Genomic DNA, 15,080 nt, shown 5'->3' on the forward strand with positions numbered 1-15,080 from the left:
ATCATTTTTAAAAGAAATCAAAAAATTAGACGCTGACCAACTTCAGATGCTACTGGAATTAGCCGGCGTCTCATAATGTTTTGATATTTTTCAAAATGATGGACTTAAAAAAAAAAAATATTTAAACAAATACACTTATAGTTTTTTAAATTTTCTACACATGCATATTTTTATTTTTTTTTTTCTTGTAAATGATTCGTTGAAAAAAAAATTCAAAAACTGACACTGTCTGCTAACTTGAGTATCATAAATAAAAATTCGAAATTAATTCCATTTATTTTTAATTAATTATTTAAATATTCACTTTGCGTAAATTTTTGAATAGACATCAGGTATCAGCTCTAGAACTTTAGAATCATCACCACAAATCACTAGACACTACAAATCACACAACAAATTGAACCACTTTCACTAAAACTTCAACACAATTAATTATTTAAATAAAAAAACACTAATTTTAAATTAATTACTCATAAATATTATAAAAGCTTCACATTAACGTAACAACAATCACTAATCCCTTGCACTCACTCTCACTTAGTCTTTTGTTTCAACGACTGACCGAATAAACCTGCAGCGCAGTCCGCCCGCGCGCGCTCAGACGCCGCCATTTTTAAACTAAAGATGGCGGTAGTGTGAAAAATAATTTTTCCCTGCAAGTTTCATCTCTGATTATGATTCTGATTTTGATGCTGTTGTGCTATATAGCCTAGTAATTAGAGGAAAAGAAACTATTCGTCAAACAACCGCTTGGCTGCTCACTTAACCGCATGGGCACTGATATATTTTATTAATATAAATAACAATATTTTAGTTTTTATTTTAATTTGTAAGAAAGTTTAAAAATAAAATAATCATGTACGCTGACGAAGGTAATTATTTTACATATAAAATATATACGTATATTTTTTAATTACCCGATTCCAAAACTTGTTTTATTTACTGATTTATAAGTGACGCTTATTTAATTACTTTTTTTTTAATTAATTAATTTGAATATTTTTAACTTCAATTTTAATAAATCCAATATTTTTAGAATAAATGATTGTTGTTTTTTTTTTAATTAAATTGTAGGTAACCTCAAAAACTCATAATACAAAAACTTTAATTAATAATCATCACTGATTAATTATTAATTATTTTCCTCGAAATCAACAAAAATTTTTTTTTGATTCATTTGTTTTAATGAAAACTTTCATTTTATTAAAAAATTTTTTTTTTTCATTGAAAAAAAACATTGATTGCAATTTTTCGAAAATATACAAAATTCAGTGGTAATAAAATGGACGTGTACTTATTTTATAAACTGAAAATACGAGGGTCAAAATACCCCAATAATTTTTTTTAAAAACTCAAAAAAAAAAATCCTGAAGTTAACAGACAATTTAAAATTTTAGAATTTATTTTGAACAATTAAATTTAAAGAAAAAAAAAACTGAAAAAATGCACATGTAGAAAATTAAAAAAACTATAAGAGCAATTTTGTAAAATATTTTTTTTTTATAATTTATCGTCTTTTAAAAAATCCAAAAATTATTAGACGTCGGCTAACTTTAGTATCACAGAAAAAAAAATAAATAAATTCTGTAATTTTCTAAAATTTGTGTCGAGTCCATTTTTCCTCCTGCCTTGTACTCAATTTTATTTAATTATTAAAAAATAATAAAATAAATTAAAAAATTTAGATCAGTACGAGAGCGAAGACGCTGAGGAGATTTCATCAAAATTATGGCAGGAGGCCTGCTGGATCGTCATAAACGCCTACTTCGACGAGAAAGGTCTCGTCCGTCAGCAGCTGGACAGTTTCGACGAGTTCATAGAAATGTCGGTCCAGAGGATAGTCGAGGAGTCGCCACAAATCGACCTGCAGGCAGAGGCTCAGCACACATCTGGTGAGATCGAGAACCCGACCAGACACTTGCTCAAGTTCGAGCAAATTTATTTATCCAAACCGACACATTGGGAGAAAGACGGAGCTCCATCCCCCATGATGCCCAACGAAGCGCGTCTGCGAAACCTCACATACTCGGCGCCTCTGTACGTCGACATCGCCAAGACCATCGTCAAAGACCAGGAAGAGGCGATCGAGACTCAGCATCAAAAGACATTCATCGGTAAAATTCCAATCATGCTGCGTTCAAAGTATTGCCTGCTAGCAGGTCTATCCGATCGTGATTTGACGGAACTGAACGAGTGTCCGTTAGATCCTGGCGGTTACTTCATAATAAACGGCTCCGAGAAAGTTCTCATAGCACAGGAAAAAATGGCGACGAATACTGTCTACGTCTTTGCTATGAAAGACGGTAAATACGCGTACAAAGCTGAGATACGTTCGTGTCTCGAGCACAGCTCGCGTCCAACATCGACACTCTGGATCAACATGATGGCGCGAAGTGGCGCGAGTTTAAAAAAGTCAGCAATCGGCCAGCACATAATTGCCATCCTACCATATGTCAAACAAGAAATCCCCATAATGATCGTCTTCCGTGCCCTAGGTTTCGTCGCGGACCGTGACATCCTCGAGCACATAATTTATGACTTCGACGACCCGGAGATGATGGAAATGGTCAAGCCCTCACTGGACGAGGCTTTTGTCGTTCAGGAACAGAACGTCGCTTTGAATTTCATCGGTACTCGTGGTGCGCGTCCAGGTGTCACGAAAGACAAGCGTATTAAGTACGCGCGAGAAATTTTACAGAAGGAAATGCTGCCTCACGTGGGTATCAGTGACTTCTGTGAGACAAAGAAAGCTTATTTTCTCGGCTACATGGTCCATCGTTTACTTTCTGCCGCGTTGGGTCGTCGCGAACTTGATGACCGTGATCACTACGGCAACAAACGTCTAGATCTGGCCGGACCACTTCTGGCTTTTCTATTCCGTGGTTTATTTAAGAATCTTATGAAAGAAGTCCGCATGTATGCGCAGAAGTTTATTGATCGTGGGAAAGATTTTAATTTAGAGCTGGCCATCAAAACCAAGATCATCACTGACGGATTGAGATATTCTCTGGCCACTGGCAACTGGGGTGATCAAAAGAAGGCTCATCAAGCCCGTGCTGGTGTCTCTCAGGTACTGAACCGCCTGACCTTCGCCTCCACGTTGTCTCACTTGCGGCGCGTCAACTCACCCATCGGACGTGACGGTAAGCTGGCGAAGCCACGTCAGTTGCACAATACCCTCTGGGGAATGCTTTGTCCTGCAGAAACTCCTGAAGGCGCTGCCGTAGGTCTAGTAAAAAACCTTGCCCTGATGGCTTACATCAGTGTCGGCTCCCAGCCCTCGCCGATTCTCGAGTTCTTGGAGGAATGGTCGATGGAAAACCTCGAAGAAATCGCACCCAGTGCTATTGCAGATGCTACTAAAATATTCGTAAACGGGTGCTGGGTAGGAATCCATCGTGACCCGGATCAATTGATGGCCACTCTGCGTAAATTGCGTCGTCAGATGGACATCATTGTGTCCGAAGTGTCCATGATTCGGGACATTCGTGATCGAGAAATACGAATTTACACAGACGCTGGTCGGATCAGTAGGCCGCTGCTGATTGTCGAGAACCAGCAGTTGCTGCTGAAGAAAAGACATATCAACATGTTAAAGGAACGCGATTACAACAACGACGGCTGGCAGGAACTGGTCGGAAGTGGAGTCGTAGAGTACATTGACACTCTCGAGGAAGAGACGGTCATGATCGCCATGTCTCCAGACGATTTGCGACAGGACAAAGAGTACGCGTACTGTACCACGTACACGCATTGCGAAATCCACCCGGCGATGATACTGGGAGTCTGCGCCTCGATCATTCCATTCCCTGATCACAACCAGAGTCCCAGGAACACGTACCAGAGTGCTATGGGTAAGCAAGCTATGGGTGTCTACATCACAAATTTCCACGTGAGAATGGACACCCTTGCCCACGTGCTCTACTACCCCCACAAGCCGCTCGTCACTACCCGATCCATGGAGTACTTGAGGTTCAGAGAATTGCCTGCCGGTATAAACAGCATTGTCGCCATTCTTTGCTACACTGGTTACAACCAAGAGGACAGTGTCATCTTGAATGCCAGCGCAGTCGAGCGCGGGTTCTTCCGCTCTGTTTTCTACCGGTCGTACAAAGACGCCGAGAGCAAGAGAATCGGAGACCAGGAGGAACAGTTTGAGAAACCAACGAGACAAACTTGCCAGGGAATGCGTCACGCGATTTACGATAAGCTGGACGATGACGGCATCATCGCACCAGGAATTCGTGTTTCCGGTGACGATGTTGTCATCGGCAAGACCATTACGTTGCCCGAGACCGACGACGAGCTTGAAGGAACCACTAAAAGATTTACTAAAAGAGATGCCTCGACTTTCCTACGTAACAGCGAAACGGGAATTGTCGACCAGGTGATGCTGACTCTCAACAGCGAGGGATACAAATTCTGTAAGATAAGAGTGCGGAGTGTGAGGATACCGCAGATTGGCGACAAGTTCGCCTCCAGACACGGGCAGAAAGGAACTTGCGGTATCCAGTACCGGCAGGAGGACATGCCGTTCTCTTGCGAAGGCTTGACGCCTGATATTATCATCAACCCTCACGCCATTCCGTCCCGTATGACAATTGGTCACTTGATCGAGTGCATCCAGGGGAAGGTTTCCGCTAACAAGGGGGAAATCGGTGACGCGACTCCATTCAATGACGCAGTCAATGTACAGAAAATTTCTACCCTCCTCCAGGAGTACGGGTACCATCTGAGAGGCAACGAGGTCATGTATAACGGACACACTGGCAGGAAAATAAATGCTCAGGTCTTCTTGGGCCCTACTTACTATCAGAGGTTGAAGCACATGGTGGATGACAAGATCCACAGTCGAGCGCGTGGTCCAGTACAGATTTTAGTGAGACAGCCTATGGAAGGTCGTGCTAGGTGAGTTAGATAATTAATTTACTAAAGTTGGGGTAAAATGGGTCGTCAAAAAAATTTTAAATGTTCAAATTCAGTTTTTTTTTATGATACTGAATTTAGCCGAGGTCTAATAATTTTTGGTTTTGATTTTAAACAATAAATTATAAAAAAAAAATATTTGAAAAAATTGCACTTGTAGTTTTTTAAATTTTCTACATGTGCATATTTTTATTTTTTGTTTTTTGTAATTCATTTGGCGAAAAAAAAATCCGAAAATTATTAATTGTCTGGTAACTTGAGTTTGCTGTAATAATTATGATACTGAAGTTAGCAGACGTCTAATAATTTTTGGATTTTTTTTAGACGATAAAATATAAAAAAAAAATATTTGAAAAAATTGCACCTGTAGTTTTTTGAATTTTCTACATGTGCATATTTTTATTTTATTTTTTCGCAATTGATTTGTTGAAATACGAAAATTCAAAAATTTTTAAATGTCTGCTAATTTCAGGATCATTAATAATTATGATACTGAAGTCAGCTGACGTCTAATAATTTTTGGATTTGGTTTTAGTGGATAAATTATAAGAAAAAAAATATTTGAAAAAATTGCACTTGTAGTTTTTTAAATTTTCTACATGTGCATATTTTTTTTTTTTTTTTTTTTTGTACTTTATTTGGTGAAAAAAAAAAATTTGAAAATTTTAAATTGTCTGGTAACTTGATTTTACTGTAATAATTAATTAAATTTTTTTAATCAGGGACGGAGGACTGCGTTTCGGTGAAATGGAACGTGATTGCCAGATCTCCCACGGAGCAGCGCAATTTTTACGAGAGCGTCTATTCGAAGTTTCTGATCCCTACCGCATCCACATCTGCAACTTCTGCGGGTTGATTGCGATCGCTAATTTACGTAACAACACTTTTGAATGCAAGGGATGCAAAAATAAAACCCAAATATCCCAGATACGGCTGCCGTATGCGGCCAAGTTGCTATTCCAAGAACTGATGGCAATGAATATCGCGCCGCGGCTTATGGTTACATAATAATTTATATTTAAATTTATTAATTTTAATTAATTATATAACTTAATTGTACGTGTATTATTATATGAGGTTAATATTTCTATGAGAAAATAAAAAATGTATTAATTTTTAAAATATCATATTTATTTTTAACTTTCAATAACTAGGCTCACATTTTTATCAAGTTTTAAAATAAATTTTTTGCGGCTTAGAGGCTGGCGGATGAAAAAATAATTTTTATTATCAGCAAATGCTGTTGTGTGTAGATCGGTACTAATTAACTATAACATGTGAATATATATATTTATATAAATCTATCTGTTGCATTTGTCCTCATGCCGGAACGCATTTTGATAGCGACCACAATTATCACTTTTTTTTTTCTTATCAATTATCAATTCAAAATTTTAAATAATTTCTATGATCAGAGCAGGAGGAATCGGCTGACAATTGACGTCAAAAATAATTCAGTCAACTCTGCGGTAAATTTTTTACAAAATAAATTTCTAGGCAAAATAAAGTTGGCGGGAACTGGCGTTAAATTCAAAAAATTATTGGTTAATTTTTTGCTGGTCAATTGACGTCAATTGTCAGGCAATTTCTCTGCCCTAGATCACTAGTGTCAAGTGAAAATGGAAACTAAACTTTTATTTTTAAAATTCTCTCTATTATTTTTTGAAAATAAACTGATAAATAAAACTGATACTTTTATTTTATAAAAATATTTACCAACAGAATCTCTACAAGCATTTTAACAATTTGTCATATATTTATATCAATTGTCGCGCTATTAATTATCTATTTGCTTTGCTCAGCAATTGGCTTTTAAACATATATCGCCATTGGTCTGTTAATTATCAATTAATTAATTAAAATAATATATTTATTTACTGTCGGCGTAAAACATATAAAATGCCGACTAAAAATATATAAATATTTCTTTTACATATTTTTTTAGTAACCATCAATTGCATCAATAATTTTTTATTTCTTTATTAGATCATTTAAAATTTAATTACTAATCAATAATTAACTTAAATCATGCAGTTCCCCTTTTATATATAAAATATAATATATAACCATCAACCAACATAAAAATAATAACAATTACAATTGCTAATTAAAATTGCAGCATAAGTATTTTTTTTATAATTTATGAATCATTTTTATAATTCGCTAAAATTTTAAAACTTTTTTTTTTTTTTTTTTTTAAATTATAATTCATATAATTATAAAAAATATTAATATATATCTTTCAGATATAATAAAGCATTTAAATTAAATATATAATTTATATCAAAGATTTGTCTTTATAAATATTAAATCTTTGTTTATTTTGCATAGTAAAATTAACGCCATTTAATTATTTTCCTCGTTATTTATAAAAATAAAAATAACGATAACGAGAAAATAAAAAAAAAAAATTAAAAAAAAAAAAAAATATAGACTTTAAATGGCGTAGAAATATATAAGAATAATATTAAAAATAAAAATATTGGTTCTGTAAAATTAAACATTTCTTCTTAGCGCAGATTGAAGAATCGCATTGCGCATGGTCACGACCATTTTTTCGAGCTGCTCAACTTTACTCTTCAGAACCCGATTATTTTTTTCTAAGCCCACAGCTTTGCTCATCATCTCTCTCTCCTTGGCCTTTTTGTTCATACGGGACTTACGCGAGGCCTCGTTATTCTTCTCCCTGGACTCGCGGTAGCTGAAGTCCGAAGACGCGTCATCCGAGTCGCTGTCGTACTGCCTTTTGCGGCCTCTCTTGCTCTCATCGCTTGATATTTCTTCTTTTTTCATACGCGTCTTAATCGTCTTGGCTGTCCTGGTCCTAGTCCTCGCGGTTTTTAGTCTGTCCCCCGATGATGATGATGCCGATGGCGATGGCGGTGCTACCAATGACTTGAGAAGTGACTTCGATGGTTTAACGTCATGTAGATCTGATGAGTTTTTAGTTAACGGAGTTTCTGATTTGTAACTTCTTCGGCTCTTTCTTGTGTTGTGTAATCGTAATATTTTATCATTATTTTGTGTGCCATAGCTTGTTGATGCCTGATAAATGTCTACTGAATCCGTTGATATACTATCTGGTGACCGGATGTTGTCCTGAAATCAAATTTAAAAAAAAATAAATATTTTAATTAACAAATGAAAGGGAGAGATTGAGCTTCTGACAAAAAAATTTCAATTTTTTTTACAACTAAACTTTTTTGGGCCCTAATAATTCCACGTAAAAATGCCCGCCTGACCCAGCCCCCAAAAAAATATTTATTAGCGTGAGACAAAATGAAGACTTTCCAAAAAATATTGATACCTTTGACTAAATTTTTAAAAAAATTTACTGGCCCAAATTACCCCTTGCTACTAAAAATCTAAGGCCCATTTTACCCCTTGTTTATTAAAAAAAAAATACTTACATCACATAAATAGGACAGCAAATCGAAGTTATCTTTCTCATTGTTATCAAAAGTACTGATGATGTCCCAATTAACCGTCGGTTCGACGGGACTGCTGCTGTCGAAATTAACGTTGTCATTAACTCCGGCAATTTCGATTCGCTGAAGCGGTTCATCAACTTTTTCATTGTCAACAAGCCGAATCCACTCGTCGGTACGTAAGGCTATGGAAGATTTTGGTAAATCCAACCATTCATCAGGTACATCGATGCTCCCCCCAATAATTTCCGGTTTCTCATCATCAATCGGCGGTAATATTGTAACGATTTGATTGTTATTTATATTATTATTATGATTATTTATACTATTATTGATATTATTACTGTCATTATTATTATTATTGTTATTGTTATTATTATAACTTTGCTGCTTAAACTCATCGAAGGCGACTGTCGATGCAGAAGTGACCCCCACGTCAATAACAACCCCCACGTTTGTCGAGTAAGTCTTATCGTCAATTTTCATGCCTGAAAAATAATAATGGAAAATTAATTAATTAATTATACATCAAAAATAAATTTTAATAAATGAATTCGAGAGAGATTTACCTGAATGTCCGCGGTTAAGAGATTCACCTACAGGAAAACTGTAACTGCTGTGATCCATGGGGATCCTGGAGCACCAACCACTTAGATCCTGATAATTTTCCTCCCAAGTCGGTGAAAATATTGTCGTGTTGTCCTCGTCCCTTTGATTCGGGGATGAATTTATCGAGTCCGTGGTGCTCGAGGATGGCGCAGATCCAATCCACATTATATCCTTCAGCAGTTCCTTTTCCGTTGTCGGACTTATAAGCGGTGTTAGTATCTTTGCATCCTGCACCACCGCATTTGATGGTGGGACCGACACTTGCGGCCGCGATTTCACGCCATGAAAAGCAGATGACTGCTTTTTCGTATTGTTGCATTGTTCTTGTACCTGAAATAAATACAATTACAAGTTAATCAACAAATACTTTTTACTGTTCAAACCCAAACAAAATCTTTATCATTTAAGTCCATATATGAATCATATACAGATCACACATGGTCGACTTCCATATATACTCATATTTGAAGTACATTTGAAAATTCACCATATGATTCATATATCGACATATATGAATCATATACGGACCACATATGGACAATTTTCACATATAACCATATATGAAGCACATAAGAAAATCGATCATATGTGATCCATATATGATTCGTATATGTCCATAAATGAATCACATACGGATCACATACGGCCAATTTTCATATACACCCATATATATAGAACATCTGAAAATTGACCATATGTGCGATCCATATATGATTCATATATGGACATATATGAATCATATATTGATCGCACATATGGACAATTTGCATACATAGCCATATATGAAGCACATTAGAAAATCGATCATATGTGATCCATATATGATTCGTATATGTCCATAAATGAATCACATATGGATCACATAGGAAAATTTTCATGTATACCCACATATATAGAACATCTGAAAATTGACCGTATGTGCAATCCATATATGATTCATATATGAATCATATGCAAATCACACATGGCTAATTTTCGTATGTAACCATATGTGATCTACATATGAGAGCATATATGATTCATAAATAAAAAATTGATCATATATGCTCTTTATACAAAGTATATATAGTTCATATATGAAAATTGGCCTTATATGTATCATATATGCTTCATGTGTAATGATATATGCTCCATATATGAATCATATACAAATCACATATGGCCAATTTTCGTATGTAGTCATATGTGATCCACATTTGAGAGCATATATGGTTCATAAATAAACAATTAATCATATATGCTCTTTACATGAAGCATATATAGATCATATATGAAAATTGGCCTTATATGTATCATATATGCTTCATGTGTAAATGATATATGCTCCATATATGAAGTGTATGGGCATATATGAAGCATATATGTATCATATATGACGAATTTTCATATATGCTGCTATATAATTCATTTTGTACGGGCACCCACACTCGAACTGTGAACTCTGACCTACCGGGTTCGATTCCCGGCGGTTGATATTTTTTAATAACTCATTAAAAAAAAATATCAACGTCACTATTTAAAATGTAAACAAGAATCTCATGATTATGAGTAATAAAATAAATAAAAACATATTTACTTTGAATTCCCCGCCCTTATCAAATGTAATGTTGCTGGCCGTTGAACGCTTTGAAATAGGAGGGATTTTGAAAACCTATTAACAGTTTAAAAAAAACATTATCAATAAAAGACTTCCATTAGCTCTAGTACCAATAAAAAATTAATTGTCCCATTAACGAGACCGAAAATATTTTTTATGATAAAAAAAAACATTAACGCTCTTTAAAAAATGATATCAAGGCTGTATTTAGGAAACGGTACCTTATCTTATCACATACATGACATCAATTATTTATATAAATCGATCCATGACTCACGAGCATTAACAATCATTAAATATATTACCATTTATTTCCCTGGCTCAGGAAATATCTATCTATTATATAAATCATCTTATTATTTTAAAAAAAAAAATCATTAATTTGAGTTGGCAAGTGATCTAGGAGGTTGTATAATATTTTTATGAGTCAACACTTCAAAGGGATAATTAAAAATTATATCAATAAATTTCAGCTAATAATTATCTAGATTTAGATCTAGATCTACATTGATTATATGTAACAGCTAGATCATTATCTCCAGACAGAAAAACTATTTTTGGCGCCTCCGATCATGTGCCTGCCGCATGTCATTACTTGATTACTTTACCAGGAAAATAGATAACAATAAGCATACATACAATTTTTTTTTTACAATCAAGATAAAAAAAAATCAATTTTTTACTCAATAATTTATTTTTAAAAAAATTCCATATATTTATTCAATCTAATTAAATATTTAATTGCAAATGCCAATTACTTCAATTTACCCGAACGTATTTTACCCATTACGTAACAGATTCCCATAAGCAATTTTCTGAGCAATTTGCGTCATCTTCTTCAGAACTAATCACTCACAATATATATATATATATTTTTTTTTTATTATTTTATTCAATAGAATGACAATTGGTGGCAATAAAAAAATTGTATATGGAAGGGGTAAAAATGTGTTGATAAATAAAGATAATAACAAACATTCAACAGTTACATGACATGTATGTATAGATACTGATGTGAATGTTGCTACGGAATGAAATAGCATTTTTTTTATTTTTTATTTTTTATTATTAGTATGAAATAAAAAAAGAAATGATAAGAGAATTAATTGATTAAATTTTTTTAGTCAAAAAATAATATTCTAATTTCGACGAATAAAAAATTGAGGTTTATGTAACAATATGTTAGTAGAAGAGGTACGAGTTTGGTTGGACTGCTGGAAAAATTTGTTACGTAAACTTCGTAAGTAGAAAAAGACCTTTGGTATTTAGTGGTTTACTTACCCTCCCTAAATCGATGGGTGATTGGACTGTTTCCACTTGAGTGGTTTAGCGGCGATCGACGATCGATCTGTTAATTAAGCCCGCGGAAAATTAATAATTACTATTTTAAAAAATTAAAGCTCTGATTCTTGGAAATAACAAAAAAATTATGTAACTGCCGCGCACTTTGGTACTTGGATCACTTTTTGACAACAAAGACTGTTGTGCACTTGAATCACGAGCTGGCAAGTGTGAAACTCTCAGACCGCGGAGGTAGTATGCGATGAGAATGAAAACTCGAGATCGGCTTGGGCCGCGCATCAAGATACGTCATAACTCACGGGCATGAGACAGTAAATTTGTGTGCCAGTGATACAAAAATGTGTGTGTGCTTCCGGCAAATGAAAGCAGCCTGACGTCACCACCCACCAATCGACGGTGAACTGACGTCACTGAGAACCAATGGGAGAGATGGGTTAGACAAAATGGTGGTAATGGGACACGTATCGTTAAATAGAACGGCCAACAACCCAGATGGTTGGGGAATTCCTGGTACTGTTGTGTAACGTCGATAAAATTTTCATTCTTTTGCTTTTATGTTCTACGACTATGCCGCCTTTTGTCGGCGCCGACTTTTGTATTGAGGCGACCAGTTTAAACTAGACCTTGAATCCGGTCACATGTTTTCGATTTTTATGTTGACATTACGGTGATTGATATTAATCACTTTTCAGATTACTGCAAGGACAGACAATTTTACTCGCGTAATTTTCGCGATCGTTGCGTCAGATTTTTTTTTTGGCGCAAAAAATTTATTTTGGGCGCGAATGCAGTATAATTTTTAATTACTAACTTATTTAATATATATGAAATTTATGAAAATAAAAAAATTATGCATGAAAATAGAGGGGGTTAGTTTAGCGAAATTAGGTAACGTCGAAATTTTGATATCCCGCCGCGGTCTTCTGGGAAAACGCGTTTATCGCGAGTAAGCAAAGTAGGAACTAAAAAGCTTGAGCTTTAGCATGCGAGTGATCTATAAATATATATATAACATAAATCGTATCTCCGGAGTGGGTTTTAAATAAAACTTTACTTCCAACAATCGCTGTCGAGTGAATAATAGAGGAATGATATCGACATAATCACGTAATAATAATTAACTATAAGTGTGCTGGCACACTCTCAGATCCGTTTATTCTCAAGGTTCACACGATATATAATACCATCATACTAGCATTTAATCCATATATTCTTATCATGAAACTACGATATCAACTCCTCGGGGATCGCATGTACCCAATCTAAGTTTAAAATCAACCCTGGCCAAGGTCACATCTTTGACTTGGTATAAAAAACATTTTTACTTACCACTCGCAAAAAATAATGTCCGAGAAATATAAAAGAAATACTTCCCGTCCTTCGCACGAGAAAGACCCACGAATAAAGAAAGTCAATTCAAATGGGATTTTTAATTTAAATTGAATCTCGAATTCTTTAGATTTTTTAAATAATTGCGGCTGATTTACTTCCATTATTTTTTTTAATTAAAATTTTTTTTTATTATTATTAGTCTGTAAAAAAAAAAATTATGAAGGTGACATAAAGCAGTGTAACTTAAACTGCAGTCTCGTCACACTTGACTCTGCTCGACTTCTCAGTCAGGGCCAGTTTTCTAGTGCGCCTTACAACTGCATTACCCCGTGCTCTAGTACTTTACTCATCTATACATACATTCACATTCACATTCACATCCACACATATGTATATATATATTACTAGTATGTACTAGTAGTCTAGCTGTGTACTATCGGGGTAGTACGGAATGTGCATGAGTGAAGAATAAGGACGAAACAGTGGATGTGAATAAAGGGAGGCGTGAGTGGGTGTTTGTATTGGGGTTGCTGCAATGCGCAACCACCGCACTAACATTCTCCCAACTTTAATATAAACTCATACACTCATCGGCTTCACTGCTACTGCTACTGCTTCAGCTTCAGCTTCAGCTTCTGCTTCTGCTACTGCTTCAGCTTCCGTACTCTTCTCTTTAGGACCAGGTCATTCGACTGAGCTTATAAATAAAAACACAGTTCAAATTTTTTTTTATATTTATTTATTTTTTTTTTTAAATAAAAACAATTTATAATCTCTTAAAATTAATAACAAATAAAATGACAATACATTTATACAATAATTGCATTATTATTTATTTAATTTATACTATTGTACAGTGATTTATTTTTTAAATTTATTATTATATATATTTTTTAGTAATTATTATACATTTATTATTTACAAGACATCGAAATTTAATTATTAGTCTTTTCTTATTGCATAGTATGCGTTAATTGATTTCCCCATTTATTTTTAGTTCATTTTATATATTTATTATTATTATTAAGTATTTAGTAGATTAGGTTCAGATTTAATGCGGCAATAAAATGTTGAGTAAAATTGTTTCGACTTTAGTTTGTTTACTTTTTTTTATTTTGATTGTCGGTAATATTTTTAATTTTTTTGAGTTTTAAATAAATGGCTGCCATTAGTTTTTTATTTTTTCTCGTGTGGTGTAATGGTGGTATTCATTTTGGGGTGGGGGCTTATATATATGTATATTGTATAATTTATTTTGATGGCGTTTTATTTTTGGTTTTAAAAACATGCACGATCCCTTGACAAATACTTATTTACATAAATTTACTTTTTAACTCGGTCGTCATTATCCAATTTGTGGGAGAAGCCTTGCAACTGAATGCCATTTTTTTTATTGAGTATATATGTAATGATATATATGTAATAATCATATATATATGTAATAATAATAAGAAGAAAATTTATTTCAATCGAAATTTGGTCTAAAACAAAAATAATAAATTTCCAATTACTTTGAATCTCAATTGTGTCTAAACTACTGGATATACAAAAAAAATTAATGAATACTTTTTTGTAGGAAATTAAATTTCCTACAAAATTATATAGAGTCATATTTGTCATATTTTCAATAGTTTAGCCGGAATTCGTATTTTAAAGAGACTGTCTCATTAATGGGATGAGATTTTTAATGAAATTAGAAGCTGAGCCTTTGAAATCGAAATTACGAACAATCTATCAAAGATACGATGAAAATGTATATTAACAAATTTATAGAAAATTAAATTTCCTACAGAAAATGACTCTTTAATTTTTTTTGTAGACCCAGTATTTCGTGAGTTATTTAACTTTGAACATTAATCAAAATTTTAGTAAAAAAAAATATATGA

At 33.9% G+C, this 15,080-nt stretch overlaps 2 protein-coding genes across 2 annotated transcripts; one reads left to right on the forward strand and one right to left on the reverse strand.

Annotated features, from left to right (window-relative positions):
• Positions 1-713: 713 nt before the first annotated feature.
• On the forward strand, positions 714-6,048 carry LOC130677955 (DNA-directed RNA polymerase II subunit RPB2). The gene is made up of 3 exons (XM_057484897.1): positions 714-872; positions 1,686-4,908; positions 5,649-6,048. The coding sequence occupies exons 1-3, from the start codon at positions 857-859 to the stop codon at positions 5,932-5,934; spliced, it is 3,525 nt and encodes a 1,174-aa protein (XP_057340880.1). The 5' UTR covers positions 714-856; the 3' UTR covers positions 5,935-6,048.
• Positions 6,049-6,763: 715 nt separating this feature from the next.
• Positions 6,764-12,132, reverse strand: LOC130677964 (probable serine/threonine-protein kinase DDB_G0277165). Its single transcript, XM_057484906.1, has 5 exons — positions 11,842-12,132; positions 10,540-10,614; positions 8,924-9,293; positions 8,337-8,842; positions 6,764-8,025 (listed from the first exon to the last, which is right to left on the reverse strand). Exons 3-5 carry the CDS (start codon positions 9,126-9,128, stop codon positions 7,423-7,425), a joined length of 1,314 nt encoding a protein of 437 aa, XP_057340889.1. The 5' UTR covers positions 9,129-9,293; positions 10,540-10,614; positions 11,842-12,132; the 3' UTR covers positions 6,764-7,422.
• Positions 12,133-15,080: the final 2,948 nt, after the last annotated feature.

This window comes from Microplitis mediator, chromosome 11, assembly GCF_029852145.1.
Source record: "Microplitis mediator isolate UGA2020A chromosome 11, iyMicMedi2.1, whole genome shotgun sequence".
In the NCBI taxonomy this organism is placed as follows: Eukaryota; Metazoa; Arthropoda; class Insecta; order Hymenoptera; family Braconidae; genus Microplitis; species Microplitis mediator.